Raw genomic sequence first — 23,064 nt, forward strand, 5'->3', positions numbered from 1 at the left:
AAGCCGGTTCAAGAAAGGAGCTGTTGAGCATTCAGCATGAGTCTCACGGGTATTCCTTCCTCTTCCACGCCACAATATATTCTTTCATTAGACAGAAAATATCCCCATACACACCACCCCAACTCACTCACACACTCATCTCATGTGGATGACATCAAGTTCAGCTTCCAACTCTTTTCACAAGAGTTAATTGAGGGAATTATACTGGAGATGACAAACCTGGAGGGGAAGCGTGTGTTTGGGGACACCTGAAGAGAATTCGACCTGGTAGACGTCTGTTGATTTTAGCAGGAGTATATTTTAACAGGAGTATATATATTTAGCAGGAGTATAAAGGACAGGCATTAATGGTCACTGAAAGGATGAAAAAGCGAATCAGCCGGATTGAGTGCAGATATTAATTTCTGCTGGTTATTCTGAAGAGTTCTGCTCCCTGCGCCTCCGTCATCTACCCTATCAACACGGGCAGCGCTTCTGATTGGTGGAAAGAATTGTTTCCCGACCAATGAGAAATGCAGCTTTTTTGAGTGTTGAAGTGTCCGTCAGCTATTCTGTCCTCAAAAATGCTCCACATAACTGTTCTAAACGGAAAACGTGTTTTAGTTTCCAGTTACAGAATAATTCTGTATTTCAGATGAGAAAATTGTGCGAGTTGTTATGGTGGAAGTGGTTAAATAGCATAAAAGCCATGTAATTCTAATAATAAACGTTAAAACATAAACAATGTCCAGGACTGTATTAGCCTGTTAGCTCTAGTCAATATTAAAGAACAAAAATTAAAAAACACTAAAAGTAAAAAATGTGCAACAAATAAATTGTCTTTTTGTTTTGTTGCCAAAAGCACTGAAAGACATCATATCCCAAAGTGAAAATAAAAAAAAAACAGGACAGTTCCCATATTAAAAATAAAACACACTCATGGTTTGATTTAGTCGTATTTATTCATAACAATACCCTGCACTGTACGTCTACATTCACTGAGAGCTAGCACTATAAAAAGCCAAGACTGCAGTTAAGCAGCTTACAGGAATAAAAGGGTTTCATCATAAAAGTATATTTCTTCAAACACACACACATTCACACGCACACACACTCTCACACTCCATTCCACATTCAAACCAACAGTTCGGCTAAAACGGCATTACAAAACACCTTTTTGCACATTCGTCTAGCTAAGCGTTAAAAAAACCCAAAATCAAGTAAATATAAATTAGATACATCTAAAATCAATTTAATTTAAATTAATATTACATTATATTACCCATGTTAGCTGTACTCACATTGGCGTAAACACATATGAAACATTAAATAGCTGCATCACATTTGTACTTGCCAGGCAAGGGCTCTGAAGCACCGAGCAAATCATTCTGTAAATATACAGTGTACGAGTCTGAGCCACTGTCTGCAGGTATAATACATATATGAGCATTTGTATTCATTCACATGGGAGAGTATACAGTATAGGATATTAAGAGAGACATGTCTGTCTGTCTGTCTATATTGGTGTTTGCTCACTTGGATGTACTGTATGTGGTGAGGTTTGTGTGTTGTATATGTGTGTGTGTGTGTGTGATCAGCATGTGTCCTTCTCGTGCATCTGTTGCTGCATCTTCTCCAGCATCTCCTGCATCCTCTTCAGCTACAGAACACACAAACACAGAGAACATGTTTGGTTTAATGCAATCAGTGGCTCTTATTCATCAAAGCTGTGGATGGTTAGAGTGAATAAGTTTAAGTTGCACACATTGTGCACAGATGTGAAAATTAGGGGTGTGCCTTATCATACCGTACGCGATAATATCGCCAACTTTTTTGAATATCGTGAAAGATATTATATCCTGAAATATCGTGCCATATCACCCACCAATTATTATCACATCAGCACTTTTTGCTGTTTTTAGCTAAAGGAAAAATCGCACTGTTCTCATTTCACATTATGTATTTACTAGAGACATAATATATCTGTCCAGTATAACACATTTTACTTCAGTTCTGGATATATGGAGATATTTGGAGTGCATAATTAGTATCTTGACATTCTGGATCATTGACTTCTGTTTCAATCTAAAAAAGTTATTGTATTTTTTAAATATTTCAGTTAGGGGTGTGCCATATCATATCGTATGCAATATTAAAATTTCATTTTCATTTTGTTGCAATAGTGTATTTATGTTTTAATTGAATGATTTGTCATATCGCCCCGAATATCGTTATCGCAAAAATACCATGAAATATCGTTATATTATTTTAGGGTCATATCACCCACCTCTAGTAAAAATGCACACACATTTCTGCAGCGAAAAGCTGCCAGTAGAAGATGACTATCTAGAGCATAAGAGCATAAACATGAACATACTGTCATCATGCCTAATGCAAGGCATGGGCTAGAGGGGGTATGAATAGCATAATGAATGACACTCAATCCAAATTTGGTGCACCGAACACTTTCAGTGTGAACAAAGTTCAGCTTAAAAACTTGGAACGTAGCAACAGCCAGCAAGCTGTAATATCCAATTAATAAATTAATATGTAAGTAATGAGCTTGTAATGAGCTAGTCTAAAAGAATGATAAGCTTATCAGCTGATAAGATATGATAATGATCATGATAACCATTGTGTCCTAACAACAAGCAACACCAGTGACAGCAACGACAAAGCCACATTATTCTTAAAACGCCTGTCTTGTTTAAACCTCTTAACAGGCCAGGATTTTTGTCAACTGTCTGCCTGACATTACACCACTAAATCTTTATGATTTCTATTCAAGCATTACATAAAAAAAAATTATGTTTGATAAGAGACATTACTGAAAAACATAATTGTAATTGTAATAGAAAAAATATAAAAAAATATTTAAGGAAATCTGCTAATGTTAAAATATAATGAATAAAATCATAAACTTGTCTCTTTCCTGAACTTTATTTTAAAATCAATATTTTCCTGAATACAAATGAAACCGTTCATATCATCCGAACCTTTAGTTTCGTTATGTTTTTCTATTTTTTTATGTCTATTTTCAAACATGAAGAATTTGGGTTGATTCCTGTTACTGATCTGGAATTATTAAGCTTCTCCAAATGTCCTGAAGGAGATTTCAAAGCCCTCAAATGTTCAGAGTGTTAATAAATTATTTTACTGCAGAAAAAAGGGTTTGAAGCCTATATACAGGAAAATGCACTTTCAGGGGTTAAAAGTCTCAAAGTACTTTAAACACTGTAAAGCTATTAAAGCTCTAGTCAACAGGGGGCACTCTGCTCTTACCAATTATCCCTAAGCTCTGGCTATGAGAACAGTCACTCACTCATGAATCTGATTTATGCTTTCTTTAATGATTCACTATCAAAACATCAGTAGGACGGAGCCACGCTGCTGTAAATCAGGCTGTAATTATCAATCCTCACCTCCTCGTCCTTCATCTTGATAAGTCTCTCTGTCTCTGCGTCTGGAGTGGGCAGTGGCAGGATGGGAATAGGACTGTCAATGCGATTGTCCTGTGCAAGTTTACTGAAATGCAAACACAAATACAAATACACATATATATTAAGACAAATATTTTACAATTTCACAAAGCACATCAGATAAAATGTATTTTCTCATTATTTGTTAAATCAAATGGTTAAAACACACACCTGGTCATCTCCTGTATACAGTGGGCTCTGTAGTTCTCGTAGTGTACATCACAGGTCACGTCTTTCAGGTCGTGCATGTGAGAGCGGATCAGCATGTTCCTCAGCTTCACAAAGTCACAGTGAGACTGGTTCTCCACTGTAACACACATACACACAATAAAAATCCTCATGGTGATAGTATATCTACTGAATGTTTGAAATGCAAAATTATTTAGCATTTATTTATTTATTTATTTTGTTGCAACAGTTTTATTCTGCAGTTGTTCTTCAATTAAATAAATAATGTTTAATGTTTTGTCATATTGCCAGGAAAATCTCTGTCACAAAAATGCCCTGAAATTTGTAATATTATATTGTGTTATTATAAGCACCATCTGTGCTTATAAAATCCATTTAGATCCAGGGAATTGCTTGATAACCCTATATTCCTAAATTACTAAACTAGATTAATAAACCATTTACAATCCAATGTAAATTAATACTATATTCATTCAAACTATGAAACTATGAAAACATTATTAAAGATAATTAACAATAATAATTTATTTAAAAAAGTGTTAAATAAACCAGAATATGTTTTTTTTTTATTATTCTTCAAAGTAGGCTCCTCTTGCTTAAATGACTTTTAAATGAGCTTTGCATTTAGTCAGCTTCGTTAAGAGTTATCTACTTATCTTGTCCTTTTAATGTGTTTAAGAGAATCAGTTATAAATGTGTGAAGAGGTAGAGTTGGTTTACAGTGAATAGTCCTAGTTCAGTACTGTTCTAATTCATCTTATGGCAAGAAATACTTTAAATAACTATAAAATAAAGGTCATTCAGTCCAATAAATTCAAAAACTTTGAAAGTAGCCTCAAATGTAGTTGCAAAGACAATCAAAAAGGTTATGGTGAAACTGGCTCTAATCAGGACTGCTCCAGGAAAGAAAGACCATTGCAAGGCAAAACATTATGGAGCATAAGAATAAATTGTCCACAATCACATACACTCATTAACATCTTACCTTCTACAATTCCCCAAGGATAGAGGCGTCCTCGCACTCTTTGTCCTCTTGCCTCCACTACTGTGTTACTACCAATAACAGCGAATGGAGTACACTCCTAGATAAAAAAAAACAAAAAACAAACACATACATTATTAAACTGATATATCAATGAAAATCAATAAAATTCCAACAGGCCCTTCTATAAGCACAGTGTTCTTAATCTTGCTCCTCGAGACCCACTGCGCTGCACATTTTATTGCTTTTCCTGCTTTAACACAACCACTTTAACTCAGTAATGGGCTGATTATGAGCTGACTAGAGTGATAAGGTGTGTTGGGGCAGGAAAACCAGTGGCAGTGGACCTCTGGGACCAGGGCTAAGAAACACTGGCCTAGTGTACGTCAACTAATACTATGCCAGCAGCAGCGTGCACATTCAACATTCATTCCACGTGGAGGCAGTAAAGAGATCTTAGTAAAGAGATGAACATCTCTTTTAACCCGCACTGACAAAAATAAAATCAAGAAAAGTGTAGATAAACCCGGCCATTACACAACTTTGAGGGGATTTGTGGATTAGTGTCTCACCTTAAGCTCTTTATCCATCTGTTTAAACTCCTCATCCTCATCAGAGTCACACTCAGGAAACTGATACACTTTAATCCCAAACCGCTCGATCTCATCTCGCACCTGACAGAGGAGGAAATTACAAATAATCGGTACACTACAGACCCTGTATCTAAAAATATAATAAAGCAGATTTACATATCTCCAGTGTTATCTCTTTGTTCAATTGGAAAGACGAGTAAAATACACAGCGGTTCAAAAGTTTAAAATCACTTGTCATATTTAACCTCCTAAGACCTGAACTCTTGCATGTCATGCATTTTTTATTTCTTTTTGCTACTTGTGCTAGCTGGCATCTGATAAGTGTAAAAACAAAGAATTATCTTTTTACATGACAGAGTTTCTGGGAAAAATGATGTCCACATATGAGGACTTTAATTTTATTTTTCAATAGAACACAATTGATCACAATTAATAATGATGTGCAAAACGTTTATTTAGTGCCTGGACACAGTAGCATTGTTTGCTTGAATGCAAAACAAATGTTGAAACAAAAATGATGCCCCTTTGAGCAATATAGCTCATTTGAAGTGCTGCTTCAACATGAAGACATAACAAAATAAACTGTTTATTTAAATTTCTGAACAAAATCGAAACTGGAACGTGTTAAACTCTTCTGCCACCACTAGGAGAAAAATGTCCTCCTAAAAAGATACAGGGCCCTTGTAGAGCAAAATTTAATGTTGCGGTCTAGACAACACAAAATGTGATGTCCACAAAATTCGGACGCCAGGTCCTAGGAGGTTAAAATATTTTTTTCACTAATAATTGGTTTGTCACAAAAAGTGGACAAAATGGACCTAAAATGTACGACTTTACTCAACTGTTTAAAATAAAAATCACATTTTTAGCTTTTCTTTATGGACAGCTGTACACATGCATTTGTGTGAAGTAAAGAAACATGTAAACTGAGGTATTGTACTACTATTACAGTTATTACAGTTTCACACAAATTACACAGTTCTCTTAAGATGTCACATGTCATTCCACTAGAGTTATACAGTGCAGTAACAGCATTTTGGCCAGAAGCAGCAATGACAAACAGGACTTTCCCAAGTACAGCTCAGTGGACTTCTGAAGCTGTTTGGAAGGCAACATAAAGTATTTGACGATGCTTTATTTCAAAATCCAAGTTACTTAACACAAACATTTTTTTTACATTCATATTAAGCATTTATTGTAATGTATTCTTATTGATATATATTACTTTAATATTTTAAGCCTGCAGTTTTCTTTGTAATGAAAAGTGCACAGGATTAAAGCACAACACTTTGTTCTTACCCGGTCTTTCAGCTTCTTTATCTCATTCGGAGTGAGACAATCCGCTTTAGCCACGAGGGGAATAATATTCACCTTCTCATGCAGAGCCTTCATGAATTCCACATCTACTGGCCTTAAACTATAAATACACACAAAATTAAGCTTTAGTAAAGAGATGTGCAATACATACATATACAAATAAGTGCACTTGTAATTCTATAATTCTATAATCTGTTTTTCTGCATACTTTGTTAGCCTCCTTTTACCCTGAATTTCAACAGTCATGGACATTTGTGGATCATAATGTGTCTATATAACTAGTAGATCAATATCAGAATATATAATAATAGTGGATCTATTGCTGGAAACGTGATAGCATTATTGATCTTTGCTAGACAGACCTTCAGTCTCTCCAAGGACATCCGTCCTGCCAGTCTCCCTCTCTCTATTTCTATTTCTATCTCTCTCTCTCTCTCTCTCTCTCTCTCTCTCTCTCACACACACACACACACACAGACTGTAAATGTCACACACCCATGTCCAAACGGTGGTATGAAATAGAGACAGCAGTGCACTCTGTTATCCAATATGTTCTTCCGGTTGAGTCCACTTTCATCCCTGAAGTATTGCTCAAACTGCTGATCAATGTAGTCAGTGATGGGCTTCCAGCTGGAACAGACACACACACATACATATATGTAAACACAAGGGAATCCTCATAATGATAAAACAGCAGGAAATCATCCTCAGTTGACTCAAAAACTCTGAGCTGAGCTCTTACCACTCATTGTTGTTGACAGCATCTCCAAACCCTGGTGTGTCCACGATGGTGAGCTTGAGCTTCACACCTTTCTCCTCAATATCCACAGTGTGTTTGGTAATCTCTACTGTCTGATTAATACGCTCTGCAGAACACAGAGAACAGGAAGAATAGAACATTTGAAACAGATTACATCTATTACATTCGTTTTATCCCCAATGATAAATAATGTCATTTGAATCTAAACATTAACAACACAACAAGTTTTAAAAATGCTTTCTATGCAACCAAACACAACAAGAAATACATTTCTTGGATTTTTTTTTATCAATTTTTAAATGCAAGCCTTTTTACATTCCTTTTTCACATTTATAACTGATTGACATTATACACAATATGTCTAAATGTTTGTGGTCATTTTTATAATGAATGCATTTAGCTACTTTAAGCTGCACCCATTGCTGACACAGATGTGCAAATGCAAACACAACGCCTGGTAAGTCAATTTATGGAGGTACTACTAATAGAACATGACTCTCTAGAGCCCCCCTAGCAGTGACCTATGGAGCAATGAAACTGTTCTCTGGAATGATAATGATCCATTAAATTTTGGAGTAGAGACTCCAAAAAAAGCAGGATAAATTGTTTTTAATATATTTGATTTGGGAAGAAACAATAAATAAGCAGATCTCTCAATGCTACAATGTACTTGAATATTTTTTAACATTTTACCACAAACTGGTCCAGACTGGTCCTTTTACCATGAAATTTAGAGACAATCTAAAGCACAACTACACAACTGAACAACCATATTCAAATGATGTCAAACAATGTAAAAACAGAAGTAACAGAGATACATAGGGGGAGATATATATGGATATAAATGTATTTTGATTGAATAATACATAATCAATTGCTTATAAAGTTTGTAAGGTGTTTACCTTCTGCATTTAGTAACTTTCTGTCCTTGTAGAGGTCTGTGAGGAAAAGGCTGTTGACTAGAGTAGACTTGCCCAGACCGGATTCACCTAAAACACACAGTAACGCCCACGCAATCACACACACACACACTTGTTATTGACCAGTGTAAGCATGCTAGTACTTGCCCTGGTGTGCTGCTGGGTTAGTGATGACTGACAGTGATTGACATCTGTATAAGAATAGTCTTTTTTCATCATTGTTTTTGATGATTGCATTATTGATCAATATTCCCTGTTTTACAAAGCAGGAGCACTATAGAGAAAGCTGCTATAGAAAAAGTAAACTACCATTTTATTATGTTCCGTATTTTTCATACTATAGGGCGCATGGGATTTTGAGGTGCACTATTAATAAATGTCTATTTTCATACATAAGTCACACTGGATTACAAGACGCCTTATACGATACGAAGGAACAGGGGTGTCGTCATGTTTTCCAGGTAAAGCTAAGCTAAGTTAAGTGAACAAAACTGCAATTCTTAAAAAAAAATTATTTTCTTTTAAAGTCAAACAAGCACTGGATGTTAATCTACATAGATACCACTCCTAAAAACAGTTTATTTGGGTGAGTGAAGCACTTCCGTTTATTTACAATAAGCTTAGAATTCCAAATTTTACTAAGGCTAAACCCTGAGTGTTTCAGTAAGATGGGGCGATATTAGCTAGCGGTTCGTCCCACGTAGCTTGTTTTAAAACCGTAAACACGAGGGCTAGAAAGAGCTAGCGCTTATCGCTGTTAGCGGCTGATGATAAGGCAACAACAGTCTCGGTTCTGGAGGAACTATACTGAAACTCCATTATAACGCTGTACTTCAGCAAAGTGGCTTTACTGCTCTTTACAACCTGACTGGTAAAATTTATACATATGGCGCACCGGAAATTTGTTTTTAAGTGAGCCTTATAGTGCAAAAAATACAGTAGTAATAAAAAGTTTTGGGTTATGTGTGCTTTTAGTCACCTTCTACCATAAATTTTGACGAATATTAGTCTATATTTAACCCAATTTCCTTCACTATGTAGGAGATGAGCACATGCCTTCTCTGATTTGTGTGAAGTCAGCCATCACCTCTTTTTGAACTGCAACCAATGGAGCATCACTAGGCAGCCTGTGCCCTAAGAGAAAGGCGGCGGATCTCCAGCTCTGATACCAACAGACACCTGTGCTGATTAACACCAGGTCGTGGTTTCAGACTCACCTGCTACCATAAGAGTAAAGTCGAAGCCTTTCTTCACTGACTTTCTGTGGACCTGGTTTGGGAGTGTAGCAAAGCCGACATACTGCTTGTCCTGGAGAGACAGAGAAGACAGACATTTATTACACAGCACTGTAAACATGACAACCACACACTCGCAGTTTTGACCATTCCAACTGGCATCCAGCTGGCACCCACACTGGCACAGGAAGAAGAGAAAACACATAAAACTGCAGCACTGTGTGAGAATGGATTCTATAGAACCCTTCCCACTGCAGGACATTTCACACACACTGTCTCAAATAAAGAGAATCTCTGCACAGCTGTCAAGACTGTAACAGATAAATGAAGCATGGGAAGTCAAAAGATTATGAAATCAAAAGAAACTGCGCCTCAGTTCTCTCTTCTCTTAACTGTGGAATAACAAATTAACTGGCCATTAAGAGTGTAATCCGGCGTCTCGGCTGGAACCAGACAGGCAAATCCTGAATGTTTAAACACACACACACACTGAAGCAAAATGCTCCATTGACTATGATTGAAAAGCTCTTATAAAAACACACTCCCAGACATACCAAACTGCTCAGTCTGCCAGCGCTTCTCATAACTCGTAATACATGTTTCCGATTGAAAGAGACTCCCCACAAAAGCCCCACTCCCCCACTCTCTGATTCTTACTTACTCTTACACACACGCATTCTAAAATTTGTGGAACAATTTTCACATTGAATCTAAAGGAATATTCAATTTAATACTGGATCAATCTGAAAACCTTGATTTGAACCTAACAGAAAACTCAATTATATACTGAAATCAACTTAATACTGAATTTAATGTAAGCTTGCACAAACACCACATTTTATTAAATACAAAAATTCACTAACAATGCCCAAATTCTGAAGCAAGTCCTGAATACTGGAAAAAAAGCACAGAACTAACTAAAAAACTGAATCAATAACTGAACCAAACTGAAAACTGAATCTGATACTGAATCAAACTGAAAACTGAGTCAGATACCTGAAAACTGAATCTGATACTGAATCAAACTGAAAACTGAATCTGATACTGAATCAAACTGAAAACTGAGTCAGATACCTGAAAACTGAATCTGATACTGAATCAAACTGAAAACTGAATCTGATACTGAATCAAACTGAAAACTGAATCTGATACTGAATCAAACTGAAAACTGAGTCAGATACCTGAAAACTGAATCTGATACTGAATCAAACTGAAAACTGAATCTGATACTGAATCAAACTGAAAACTGAGTCAGATACCTGAAAACTGAATCTGATACTGAATCAAACTAAAAACTGAATCTGATACTCAATCAAACTGAAAACTGAGTCAGATACCTGAAAACTGAATCTGATACTGAATCAAACTGAAAACTGAATCTGATACTGAATCAAACTGAAAACTGAATCTGATACTGAATCAAACTTAAACTGAATGTAATAGTGAACCAAACTGAAAACTGAGTCTAATACCTTAAAATTGAATATTATACCTAATCATATTAAAAACTGAATATGATCCTGAATCAAATTGAAGAGAGTATGATTCTGAATCAAGCTGAAAACTGAGTCAGATACTAAAACAAACTGAAAACTGAATCTGATACTGAATCAAATTGAAAAGAGTATGATACTAAATCAGATTGAAGAGAGTATGATACTGAATCAAGCTGAAAACTGAGTCAGATACTGAATCAAATTGAAGAGAGTTAGAGACTGAATCAAATGGAAAACTGAGTCTGATACTGAATCAAACTGAAAACAGAATCTGATACTAAATCAAACTGAAAACTGAATCTGATACTGAATCAAACTGAAAACTAAATAATAAATCTAGCTCTTCATCCTTATAATGGAAACCTGAATATGACTAAATATGAACATTATTATGCAAAATATAAATAACAAATCGATCTGAATAAAGAAACAGGAAAACTGAATCTATCTGAAGACTGAATACTAAAGCATGAAAAACTGAACACTGAATCTTACCGTTAACTAAATCAGCAATGAATACTGAAAACACACACACACACGCATACATATACACACTCACACATACACCCTCCTACACACACATACACACAACCTTTTGTCGAGTGGTCCTGCCTCGGGCACAGAGCAGCCTTTCTACCAGCTTCTCCTGCAGCATGATGGCATCCATACCAGCACCACCAGCACACCACCCGAAAGAAGCCCAGAGCTTCGGGATCCCTCCTCAAACCTGCTGCACTCTTTCACCCTCTGTTTTCGTCCCCTCGTTTTCTATTCTTCTCGTACTGGCCCTCGGCATTTACCACGTCTCCTTGTTCAGACAGGCAGGCGGAGGAATTCACATGTGAAGCTCACAAAAAACAACAGAAAAAAGACGAGAGAGAGAGAGAGAGAGATGGACGGGAAAGAGAAAGGTAGAGGAGGCAAGGAAGCAATTTTGGCACAGGAAAGGGGAGTTAGGAATAGGGGGAATAAAGAACTCTCATTCATTCACCCGCTCATTCCTCCCCCTCTTTTTCCACGGTGGATAAACAGAGTAGAGCTGAAGTGCGGTGAACTCGGGTGCCGTGTGCTCCTCTGTGTGTGTGTGTGTGTGTGTCTTACTACATTTAGTAAGACTGACACACCCTTCCTGCCAGTCCTACCCACGATGCCAGACAAATTTCATACACATCTATAGGCTCAGCCCAGGGAGAAGGAGTGATTTCACCACTTCATGCTAGCTTCATGCAAGTTTGGCAACTATGACAGTAAAAACAGTGCAGGAAAAAAATCTAATCTTAGTCCAATCTTTCCTTGCGTTTCATCAGGTAGAACAAGTTCAGCATCCTAAGTTTTCTTCTTTAGTTTATCCTTGGTTAGATCTATCAAGGCTAATGTAGCTAACAAGTAAAGAAAGCTCCTATCCCCTGAGTTAGCACTGTAAAAACTGCTGGCCTAAACCGTGGCACACTTGCCTCAAACCACAGTGAGCTGTTAAGTACACTAAAATAGACTTGTGTATGTGGTTTCTGACCCTGTATGACCTGAAAGCACGTAACAATTTAAGGCTTTAAAATGCTTCTACTGCTGTTTTGCAACACGTTATGAAAAAGCGAACGGCCCATTTTAATGAATGATATTAGATTCAGCAGCGTCACACACCACATAAATGATGCTTTTTGTTCTAAATGTCTCCAGTTTTTTCTTCACAATTTAGCTGCTAGTCAGCTGTTTAGCACTAGTGATGCCACAACACAAGGAGGGTGCATACTACTAGCACATTCCTCTTACAACACATGTGAAGTCAGCTACCGCATCTACCCAACCAGAGCGCCATCTACCCATCCAGAAGGAGCAAGGCCAGTTGTGCTGTCTCAGGGCTCCGGAAGCTGATGGCAAGCTGCATGGCTTGGATTCGAACCAGCAATCTCCAGATCAAAGTGGCAGAGGATTCTAAAGTGCCTCAGTTTGAAGTAAGAAATTTCAACAACTCAACAACATGTGCCTCAACAACTCAAGAGTTCAGCATCCAAGATGGCTGTACCGCACACCAGAAGTCAACCACTGATAAAATGGTAAAGGAAATGTATGATCTGTAGCTCTAATACAGTCATTATAATATAATAGTCGAATTTCTTTTAAAGCTTTATGTTCATAAACCACAACTTATGCTATACATGAGTCACAACCACATAAAATGTTGGCGGGGTCTTGAGGACCATATATTGCAAAGAATGAAAAATAAAATAATCCGGGCCAGAATAATGGCACATTAAAAAACATTAAAAATATTTGATTGATGGATTTTTCTATGATATAAAATTATTTCTCCACTATTATTTAATGCAGATTACATTCCCTGAGAATTATTGGCAGATGGATTTTAATTGCAAAATCCACCTACTAGCAAGTCCATGTACTATATTAGCAATTGAGGAAATTTATATCACAATATATTCCCTTGTTTACAGTATCACAATATATCTCATTATATTAAATTGTAACAGCTGCATCGTTACGTGTACGTTATCGTCAGGTTCTTGCCAATACAAAGCCCTTAATGGAATACAGGTACCTTTTCTGTGTCCTAATTACGCAATGTCTTTATGCATATTCTAATATTGTACAACCCTGCTAACTCTAAACACAGATTGGCTGAGCCACTACACCCAGTGTGAGGGGAAAACTGTACTAGTAAAGTTACTGATACTGAGTAAAGTTTCTGATATTTTAACCCTCATCAACCTCATCGCTACACAACTCAAACTACCCTAATAATGATGCAGTTTAGAAGGAAACACACGGAAAGGGTCAAAAGATGCAAGTTTAAGTCCTGCTTACCAACAGAGGGCACTGCTGTTCTCATAGAAATTTACAGTTTGTTGGCATTTGCACAGTGACAGCTTGTGAGAGGATAAAACTGGTATGAGAATTAAATGAGTGATTTGAGATAGCCGGAAGCACTTTGGATTTCAAGCAGCCACCAAACTACACAAAACACACACACACACAAATAAAATCTTAGAATCTGGCAGACCGAAGTGGCCTTGGCCTTTCCCACGGGCCATGTGGCACAGCAGTGTGGAGGAATCCTGCAGTTTTAGCAAAGATTGCAGAATAAAGCACACACTGGCTCATTCATCACACTTAATTTGAAGAGTGATGAGCTGTGGTATACCAATGAAGGAATTAATGAATGAATCAATGACAGACTGTCTAAATGACAAGCATCTGCGTATGTTTGTGTAGAAAAATGTCCAAACATTTAAACAAATCCAAAGAAAACCTGGGTAACCTAAAAAATCTAAAACAAATCTAATTCTAAAATAGAACTAAATAATATATTTAAAACAGGGACAGAAATACGGGACAAAAAATGTTAATTACAGACAGACAAATACCTGTACAGTGACATGCCAAATGTCATGAAGTCATGAATCACAGAAGAAGTATGATGTCCCATGACTTTTGTCATGTCTCCTGGAAGCTAAGGAATGCTGCATGTGTAAGGTCCCTTGCATGATTTCTGCTAGTTTCGCTTGTCTATTTACACAGTTAATTTTATTGATCTCACTTAATCTTTTATGTAGCCTTGCCAGGAACATGCTGACCAGTGTTCAACCTCACTCACAAGATAACGCCTTACAACTTATACAGGAGTGGGCAATATACAGGGGTTGGACAATGAAACTGAAACACCTGGTTTTAGACCACAATAGTTTATTGTCTCGACGGACAGTTCTGGTGGAAACAGGAGAGTTGAGGTGCACATTGAAGACGTGGTTTTATGTTTTTTGGATAAAATCCGGGTTAGCACCCAAACACCCCTTTTAGACAACTTTCTCTTGCATCCACAGTTAATCCTGTTGGATGTGGTTCGTCCTTCTTGGTGGTATGCTGACATTATCCTGGATACCGTGGCTCTTGATACATCACAAAGACTTGCTGTCTTGGTCACAGATGCGCCAGCAAGACATGCACCGACAATTTGTCCTCTTTTGAACTCTGGTATGTCACCCATAATGCTGTGTGCATTGCAATATTTTGAGCAAAACTGTGCTCTTACCCTGCTAATTGAACCTTCACACTCTGCTCTTACAGGTGCAATGTGCAATTAATGACGATTGGCCACCAGGCTGCTCCAATTTAGCCATGAAACCTCCCACACTAAAATGACTCGTGTTTCAGTTTCATTGTCCAACCCCTGCACAACTGCTCTCCCAAACCTTGTAATAGATAGTGTATTAAGTATCCTTAACATGGAAAAGTACATACTTTTTAAAATTAAAATATGAACTTAACTACATAATAAATGTTTTTTCCATCTATTTTGGAACAACTTATGGCAACTTTAGTATATTTTAGTTGTAATTTAGCTATATTTAAACACAATACAAAAGTAATAAATTGTGCCTTTTTTTGTACAACTTCTGCAAACGTAAGTATATTTAAGTATGTGTACACCTTTAAAAAAACACTTTAAGTATATTGTAAATATGAAATACTGGAAGATAAGCACACCAAAGTGCACTTTAAGCAGTATTTAACGACACTTTATATATTTTATTAACACAGTACAAAATTAAAACATTGCTTAAAAATGCATTAGATTTAATGTGTTTTTTCATAAAGTATATTAAATTAAAAAAGATTATTTATTATTTGTTACCTAATTTAAACATACTTTTAATGCTCTTAAGTATACTTCCTTTTCACAAGGGATGACTTTTGCCATGTCAGCATACACTGTTCACATCACATAACCTAGGATTTAAAATTTCGAAATCATTTTTTAAAACATGTGTTGAAGGGATATAAGATGGGAATTATGACATTATAGCAATAATGCAATAAACATGAGATATGTTGTATTTATGAGCCCTTATTCTCATAATGTATTAAAACAATCCTGTGTGTGAAAGGGTTAAGACGGGGAGGGCTGCAGGCTAAATGCTGATCAGTGCTTTTGGGACTCCTGCTGCTCTCTGAGGTGGTGTGCATTTGTGTGTGTGTGTGTGTGTGTTCACAGTGGTGGGATAGGGTGGGGACTGATTTTGCAGTGATAAAGAGAAAGGATCTGAAGGGGGTGCCTCACTACTGAAGCTCATTTACATAATGCCATTTGTCTAGGGAGCTCCCCATACTACCAACATTATTCATACACACACAAACACACACACACACACACACACACACACACACACACACACACACACACACACACACACACACACACACACACTTTTTAACAATGCCAGATTACCCATAATGATTATACATATGCAGGCAGTTCTGTAACCATACCCTCTTCTTTCCCAGCCATTCCATGGTAATTTATGCAGCACATGCTTTTGCATTGTCTTGTTAAAAAAAAATGCAAGGACGGCCATTAATGCACAAATACAACCCCAAACCATGACAGACTCTCAGGCTTTCTGCTCCTCAAAGACTTTAGTGGATGCTGGTCAAATCATGGCCACAGTTATGTGTGGACATCACTTATTTGAAATCACATCATTGTTTACTATTTTATTTATAAACTTCCCCATCCTGACTTAATAAAATGTGCTGCAGGTCTGAATTGGGTTCATCTCTCTAGCTCACCTCTGCAGTCTACGAGGCGTGGTCATTGGCTGTGTTTATGTTGGTTTAGTGTGTTTGGGAGTGAGATGCTCTTTTAACAGTGGAGAAGATAAGAGGAAAACTCGTGACTAGTGGGGTGTCTAAGAGAGGAGATGAGGGGGGTCCACTGAATAGAGGGGAACAGATGTCCTAATGTGACACAAAAGCTTTCATTCAACCCCTCCTAAAACACTTGCTCACCAACGCCGTCCAGCTGCCACTCCTATACACCACCTGGGTTCCACACACATACACACACACACCAACACACACACTGATATGATGTTTAATGAAAATCAAGTATATAGTAACCAAAAGAAACTTGACACTAACTAACAGACAGCATCCAGTGCTCTTTATGACATAACCCTGTACAGTCCCTTGTGCACTACATCACTATACATATGCTTCACACTTAAGCACTGACTGGCCTTCCAGTCCACTGCCTAACACTCAGCAGATGACATCATGAGTAAGAGGTCAGCAGATGACATCATGTATGAGTATAGAGAAGAAGGAGATATGAGTAAGATGGAAAGAAAAGAGAGAGGACTATTGATACCAATAATTGATATGAATGATATGACACTACTATGACAGATATGTGTGAATTATGCTCATGTTACATGTGTGTGATATAAATATTTATGAGTGTATAAAGAGAATAGAGTCTCAAGATGTGGTGAGATACAGTGATTCTTCTGCAACTAATCTCAATTAATAAAAATGTAACTGATGTGTGCACTGGAGTGTTTCACAGCTTGGCTCAGCAAAATACATTTATCTACTGAAACAACACACTGGCCATTAGAAGACAAGACCAAAAAGAAAGAGTAGATATATAAGAAGAAGAGAATTGAATGAGAAATGGTAGACCATAAAAGTGTGGAAGAGAACTGAGGAGAAAAGTGAGTAGAAAAGAAATGAAGAGAAAGGAAAAGACAGAAAAGATGAGAGCAGAACAGAAAAGTAGAAACCAACAGGGAAGAAAGAAGGAAATAAAGAAAAAAGAAGGCAAGATAATATAGGAGATGAGCAAAGAAAAGAGATTAGAATGACAGAAGATGATAGACGAAAAAATGAAGAAGACAAAAGAAAAGAAGTGAGAAGATAAGTAAGGAGAAGAGAAGAGAAAAGAATGAAAAATGAATGAGAAGTGAAATGTGGTGAAAATAACAAAAGACATTAGCCTAAACCATCTGAAAAGGAGAGGAGAAAATAAAAAAAAAAGTAAGATGAGAAAAAGTAAGAAGAGAAAAAAAATCAAAAGATAAGATCTGTGAAAACTAGAGAACAGAAGCCAACAAATAGGAAAAAGAAAGGAAAATAGAAAAGAACAAAACCAAACAGAAGACACAAGAAGAGAAAAGCAGAGGGAATAAAAAAAACTAAATGTGTCTTTTTCCTATAGATAATTTAATAACTTATTTACTTTGAAAATCAATAAAATGTATCATCAGGACTGGGGTGTCAAAAAACCTTTGCATAGGACTGTGATCTTCACTGTCCAATTAAAATTCAATCCATCAGTCCTCAACTTGTGTGGCTTTCACTGTGGAGCCAAAGCAACACAACTCATCCTCCTTCAGTGAACACACACACACACACACATTACAAATGTGTAGTGACCTTTTTCTTTTTAGAGCGACATCCTAAATAGCAGCCAGACTTCCACACCATTAAGCTGTTAAGCGTCACCAATAGCCAAACATTTAAAAAGCGAGAGAGAGCAAGAGAGAGTGTGAGAGAGAGATGTGTGGAGAGTGAGGACAGTAGTGATGTATGTAAGTGTGTGAGTGGGTGGATAGTGTTGCATTTCTGACTTTGTGTGGGATGGAGAGTGCTTGAGCAATAGTGTGTGACGCTGATGGTCACATGACTGTGTCTGTGTTTGAGTGGATGTGTGTGTGTGTGTGTGTCCTGATGGAATAGAGTATAGTCACTTTGAAGTCTGAATCTGACCTAAGGGTGGAGAAGGAAAAGTCTGCAGTATAAAGCGATAAGGACACGCCCACTCTCCATCTGTATTTAGCTTCAACAGCTTGAGCAGATGTGACCTAACTAACTCTCTCTCTCTCTCAAGCTAAATCTTTGGCATAGCTCACATGCTTTAAGGGTTACATAACCACGCCTAAAGCAACAAAAGCCGCATTTTTACAACATATGGACGCAAATGGACACTAGCACTTGTTGTAGCATCTGCAGCTCCAGTAAAACCCCAGCATCACTTCTCTTTTTTTGTGTTCTGTGACTCGCCGTAATGATGCTCCACAGACACACCTGACAGGCCAGAACTGGACCACAGCACCCCTATTTTTACAGTCTGAACACCAACGCAACAGAGGACAAGGGCCGTCATGAGGGATTCAGCCTTGGCAGCAGGAGGAAGATGCACACACCCCCTTCCTCCTCCTTCTCCTCTTTTTCTGTAACCATGGCAACGCCAACATACAGCCTTATGCATGGGTACCTACCTCAATTCTATAACACTTAGAAGTAATACTCACAGTCCTTAAAGGCAATCAAATATAAAACACAGTGGTTTTCAGACAATCCTAACACACAACATAAAACAATAAAACATATACACAGACAACTCGGATAATCTTAATGTAATGTTTTTTAAGCTCCAGAGGGTGCAAATATGAAGGGTTCAAAAATTTTTAACTTCACTGCAGACTATGTTAAACCAAGATATTTTACGTTTGATATGGTTAAGTTTTAATTACAGCATAACTGCATCTTAGGTTCCAATACATTCCAATGGTAAAATAATATATATTTTTTTAACTATGCCATTCCTTTTCACAATTCTTAAAAGATGTTTAGGCACTAAGAACACAAAATTACAAGTGTTTCAAGTGTTATTTTGTCCTAAGGTATGCAATAATACAGGGTCGTTATAGTCACATTTTGTATTTCAAAACTCTTTAAACATTATCTATTAGGAACGAATCTTCTTCCACAGCAATGCTTTTGTAATGTGTGCAGCATGTGGTTTTGCATTGTATCTCCATTTTTTGTGATTTTTAGTTTACTACATAATTTTAACCGACAAACTGTCACTTACACTGTGTTTTTACATTGACTTCCATTGAAAGTGTACAGATGCTGTTTTGGAGATACTTGTTTTTTATTGGACAGCGACGATATGTACTGACAAATTGTCATCTTGAGGGCAGCATATGCTGCTCTAAAATCTCAATGTACTTTTCTGCATTAATTCTGCAGCACAGAAGTGTACTAAAACAACCTTATACTACAACAGAACCTGGCTTTTAGACTTGCTGCTGATAACAGTCTGGATTGTCCTTTTCTTACAGTTTCTCGAGCACACCACGTTAATTTTCTAGTTCTAAAATCTGGAATACTGTGACCACAATACACTTTCCCACTGTGTGACGTGCATCACGGAAGCCTCTGAGCCCAGAGAAGTCTATGCCATTTCTGGATATAGTTAACATAAGGCTTCTGTTTGCACAGATAAGTTTGAAGTAGTTCAAGTAATAACATGGCACTGAGCCAAAATATGATCTGATAATGTTGTTTAATTTGGATCTGAAACTTTATACATTTAAGATCATAAATTAAGCTAAATATGTAATGTGAGCACAGTCAGCATTACTTTGTACACAGGTAATGCAGTTTAGGTTTGCAGTGTTTACAGCATTTACCATTGCAAGTCTTTCAACATCAGAATTTATCATTATTTATTATCAAGCGCTTAATTCATGTCAGGTCGTGGGAAGCCAGAGCCAATACCAGCAGTTATCAGGCGGAAGCCCTGGACAACTAGGAACAATTTCCAACACCTCCAAATCACCTGAACGGCACATCTTTGGACTGTGGGAGCACCTGAGCACCTGAAGTATACCCCCACCTCGAGAAAGAGAATGTATGAATGAAACTTTACACAAAAGACCCTGTTCAGCCCAGCCAAGAATTGAACCAAGGCCTTCTTGCTGTAAGACAGCGACAGCACTACCCGTTACGCCACCATGCCACCCATTTTTCAACATATTTATCTTAAAACTTGTATCACGATAACTACCACAACACAATTTATCGTCCAGCTCTAATGTAGGCCTATGTTAACAAGTTAAACTGAAGCTGAAAGTCAAAATAATAAACATGTTCTTTATTTCTTCTCTATTTTCCATACAGTTCTGACCTTTTCTGATCTAAGTCTATATTTAACTATTACAGATTCATGCCTACATATTATACCCATCAGCCTTCTAACCAATAATGTGACAAAGCGTGACAAAGCTGTTGTATTGATGAAACTCCATCTTCTTCAGGTTGGGCATATCAGTCACAGCAGCCTAAATAAGATGGCTTTAGCTGGACACAATTTAAATTAATAGAGAAAATTATTTAGCAGATATTTATAGCTCTTATAATCACTACAGAGCAACCAGCTCGCACTGAGGAAAACAGGAAAACAGCACAGAGTACAACAGCAGGAGGTTAAAACCTGAGTATGAAGGCTGCAGAAACGCCCAGTCTGAGTGTGCTTGTCTATATTGAAGCTGTAAGACGCGACTTAGGACGTGACACAAGCCTTAGCCTGAGAAATACGCGTTTATATGCGACACTGATATGAGTCTGTGTGTGAGAGTGAGAGGAAAAGCATGGCGTTACCTCGCTGTCCTCTGAGGATGCAGGTGGTGGAGGAGGGATGCGGTGATGATGCCCAGCAGCGACCCGTCACACACACACACACACACCACACAAACACAGAGAGAGGACACGTCAGTCAGAGGAAGAAAAAGCACAGTGTAAAAGCTGAACTGAGGGGTATATAAGGGCTGTTACCTGATTTAAAGACCCTGCTCTTGTACCGAGCGGCGGTAGTCATGTTGCTGCTCGTCAGCTGCGCTCTCTCTCCTCCTCTCCGCTCCTGTGGGAGACCCGGCGAGGGGCGGGGCTAACTGCGTCAGCGTGAGGATTCAGTCCACCAATCAGCGGCCGCCCTCAGAGCTCCAACCCTGCTGCAGCAGAGGAGCCTGGGTCAGGTCCTGATAAATAACAGTACTGCACTGGAAACAAGGGCTGCATACAATGATAGTCGAGTCAGATATAAACAGAACCTGAATAACAGTAGTGCAAATACAGATGGGAATAAAGTTTAAGGCTGGTAAAATGAACAAGTGCGTAAAGTTCTTAAAAGTTCACAGTTGTAGGGAGAAATTAAGTGGGTATGATGGTGCAAGTATAAGCAGTAGTGCAGGTATGGGGTGTCTGAGTGCATGTCAGGTCTTAAAAAGTTTCAGTACTGTGTTGGTTTGGAGGGGCGGTGGGGTGGTAAAGCAGGGAGAGAGTTTAGCATCCTCACAGCCTGGTGGATGGAGCTGTCTCTCAGTCTGCTAGTCCTAGCCCTGAGACACTGCAGTCTCCTCCTTAATGGCAGCAGGCTGAAGAAGCTGTGTAGTGGGTGGGTGGGATCTACTGCCAGGCGGAGGGCGTTTCGTGTGAGGCAGGAGCTGTACAAGTCCTGAAGGGAGGGGAGAGAGGTGTCAACAATCTTCTCAGCTGCTTTCACAATGTGCTGGAGGGTCCTGTGCTGTGGCAGGATACTATGCAGGCCCTATACGACATGGTGAAACAGCTGGTGAAGCTGCTCTCGATGGCCCCTCTGTAGAAGGTGCTCATGATGGGGGTGGGGGCTCCAGCTCTTCTCAGTTTGCAGAGAAAGCAGAGACGCTGATTTGCCTTCCTGCTGAGTTGGTGGTCCAGGAGAGGTCCTCCGTGATGTGCACACCCGCAAACTTGGTGCTGCACACCCTCTCCACAGCAGTACCGTTGATGGACAGATGACAACCATGCATGACATGATTTGCATAGGTGTATTTGCACAGCTACAGTTGTGGTTGTACATTTACATACATTTACATACACTCATCACATGAATGTCATTACAATATTAGGCTTTCAGTCATTTCTGAAAATATATATTTTTTTCTTTAACGAAAATGAATAACATATATCATTAATAGGCAAAAAGAGACATCAAATTTTAATGTTAGCCTGCATTTTACATTTCAGAACTACATTTGATTTGTGGTATGGGTCACTGCAACCAATGAACCAACAATTATTAAGAACCTTTTGCAGTTTGCTTCCAAAATTATGAGAACAAAAACAAATCTGGGGTTTAAAAAAACAACATAAAAGTTTGTGCTTGTACTTTTCTCAAGAATAAAATGAAGAAGAAATGAAGAGAAAATAAGGCCCATTGTTCTGTTAGAGGGCTGTGACTTCATGGGTTGTTCTTGACCATTTGGGCATATTATTATTTGAACTGATAATCTTGGAATCTGCAGATGTTTAGAAATGGCTCCAAGAGACACTCCTGACCTGTGTAAATCTACAACAGTCATCTCAGATTTACACTGAGTTTATTGGACTTTCCTGTTGTACTGAAGCTGCATTCCAAAGCTTAGTGATATCACAGACTTCTGTGTTAAAATTGAAAGAACTTTGTTTTCAGCTGAGAAATGCAGTCAAAAT

At 38.0% G+C, this 23,064-nt stretch overlaps 1 protein-coding gene across 2 annotated transcripts; it reads right to left on the reverse strand.

Moving 5' to 3' along the window:
* Nucleotides 1-922: 922 nt before the first annotated feature.
* On the reverse strand, nucleotides 923-21,442 carry septin5a (septin 5a). 2 transcript variants are annotated; one of them, XM_007247193.4, is made up of 12 exons: nucleotides 21,370-21,442; nucleotides 21,196-21,206; nucleotides 9,437-9,527; nucleotides 8,202-8,288; nucleotides 7,282-7,405; nucleotides 7,035-7,169; nucleotides 6,522-6,639; nucleotides 5,202-5,303; nucleotides 4,633-4,729; nucleotides 3,630-3,765; nucleotides 3,402-3,504; nucleotides 923-1,639 (listed from the first exon to the last, which is right to left on the reverse strand). In XM_007247193.4, the coding sequence occupies exons 1-12, from the start codon at nucleotides 21,410-21,412 to the stop codon at nucleotides 1,574-1,576; spliced, it is 1,113 nt and encodes a 370-aa protein (XP_007247255.1). In that variant the 5' UTR covers nucleotides 21,413-21,442; the 3' UTR covers nucleotides 923-1,573. The 2 variants fall into 2 exon arrangements, with proteins under 2 accessions (XP_007247255.1, XP_007247254.1); XM_007247192.4 differs by lacking the exons at nucleotides 21,196-21,206; nucleotides 21,370-21,442 and adding an exon at nucleotides 11,543-12,017.
* Nucleotides 21,443-23,064: the final 1,622 nt, after the last annotated feature.

The sequence above is a fragment of the Astyanax mexicanus genome, chromosome 12 (genome assembly GCF_023375975.1).
Source record: "Astyanax mexicanus isolate ESR-SI-001 chromosome 12, AstMex3_surface, whole genome shotgun sequence".
Lineage (NCBI taxonomy): Eukaryota > Metazoa > Chordata > Actinopteri > Characiformes > Acestrorhamphidae > Astyanax > Astyanax mexicanus.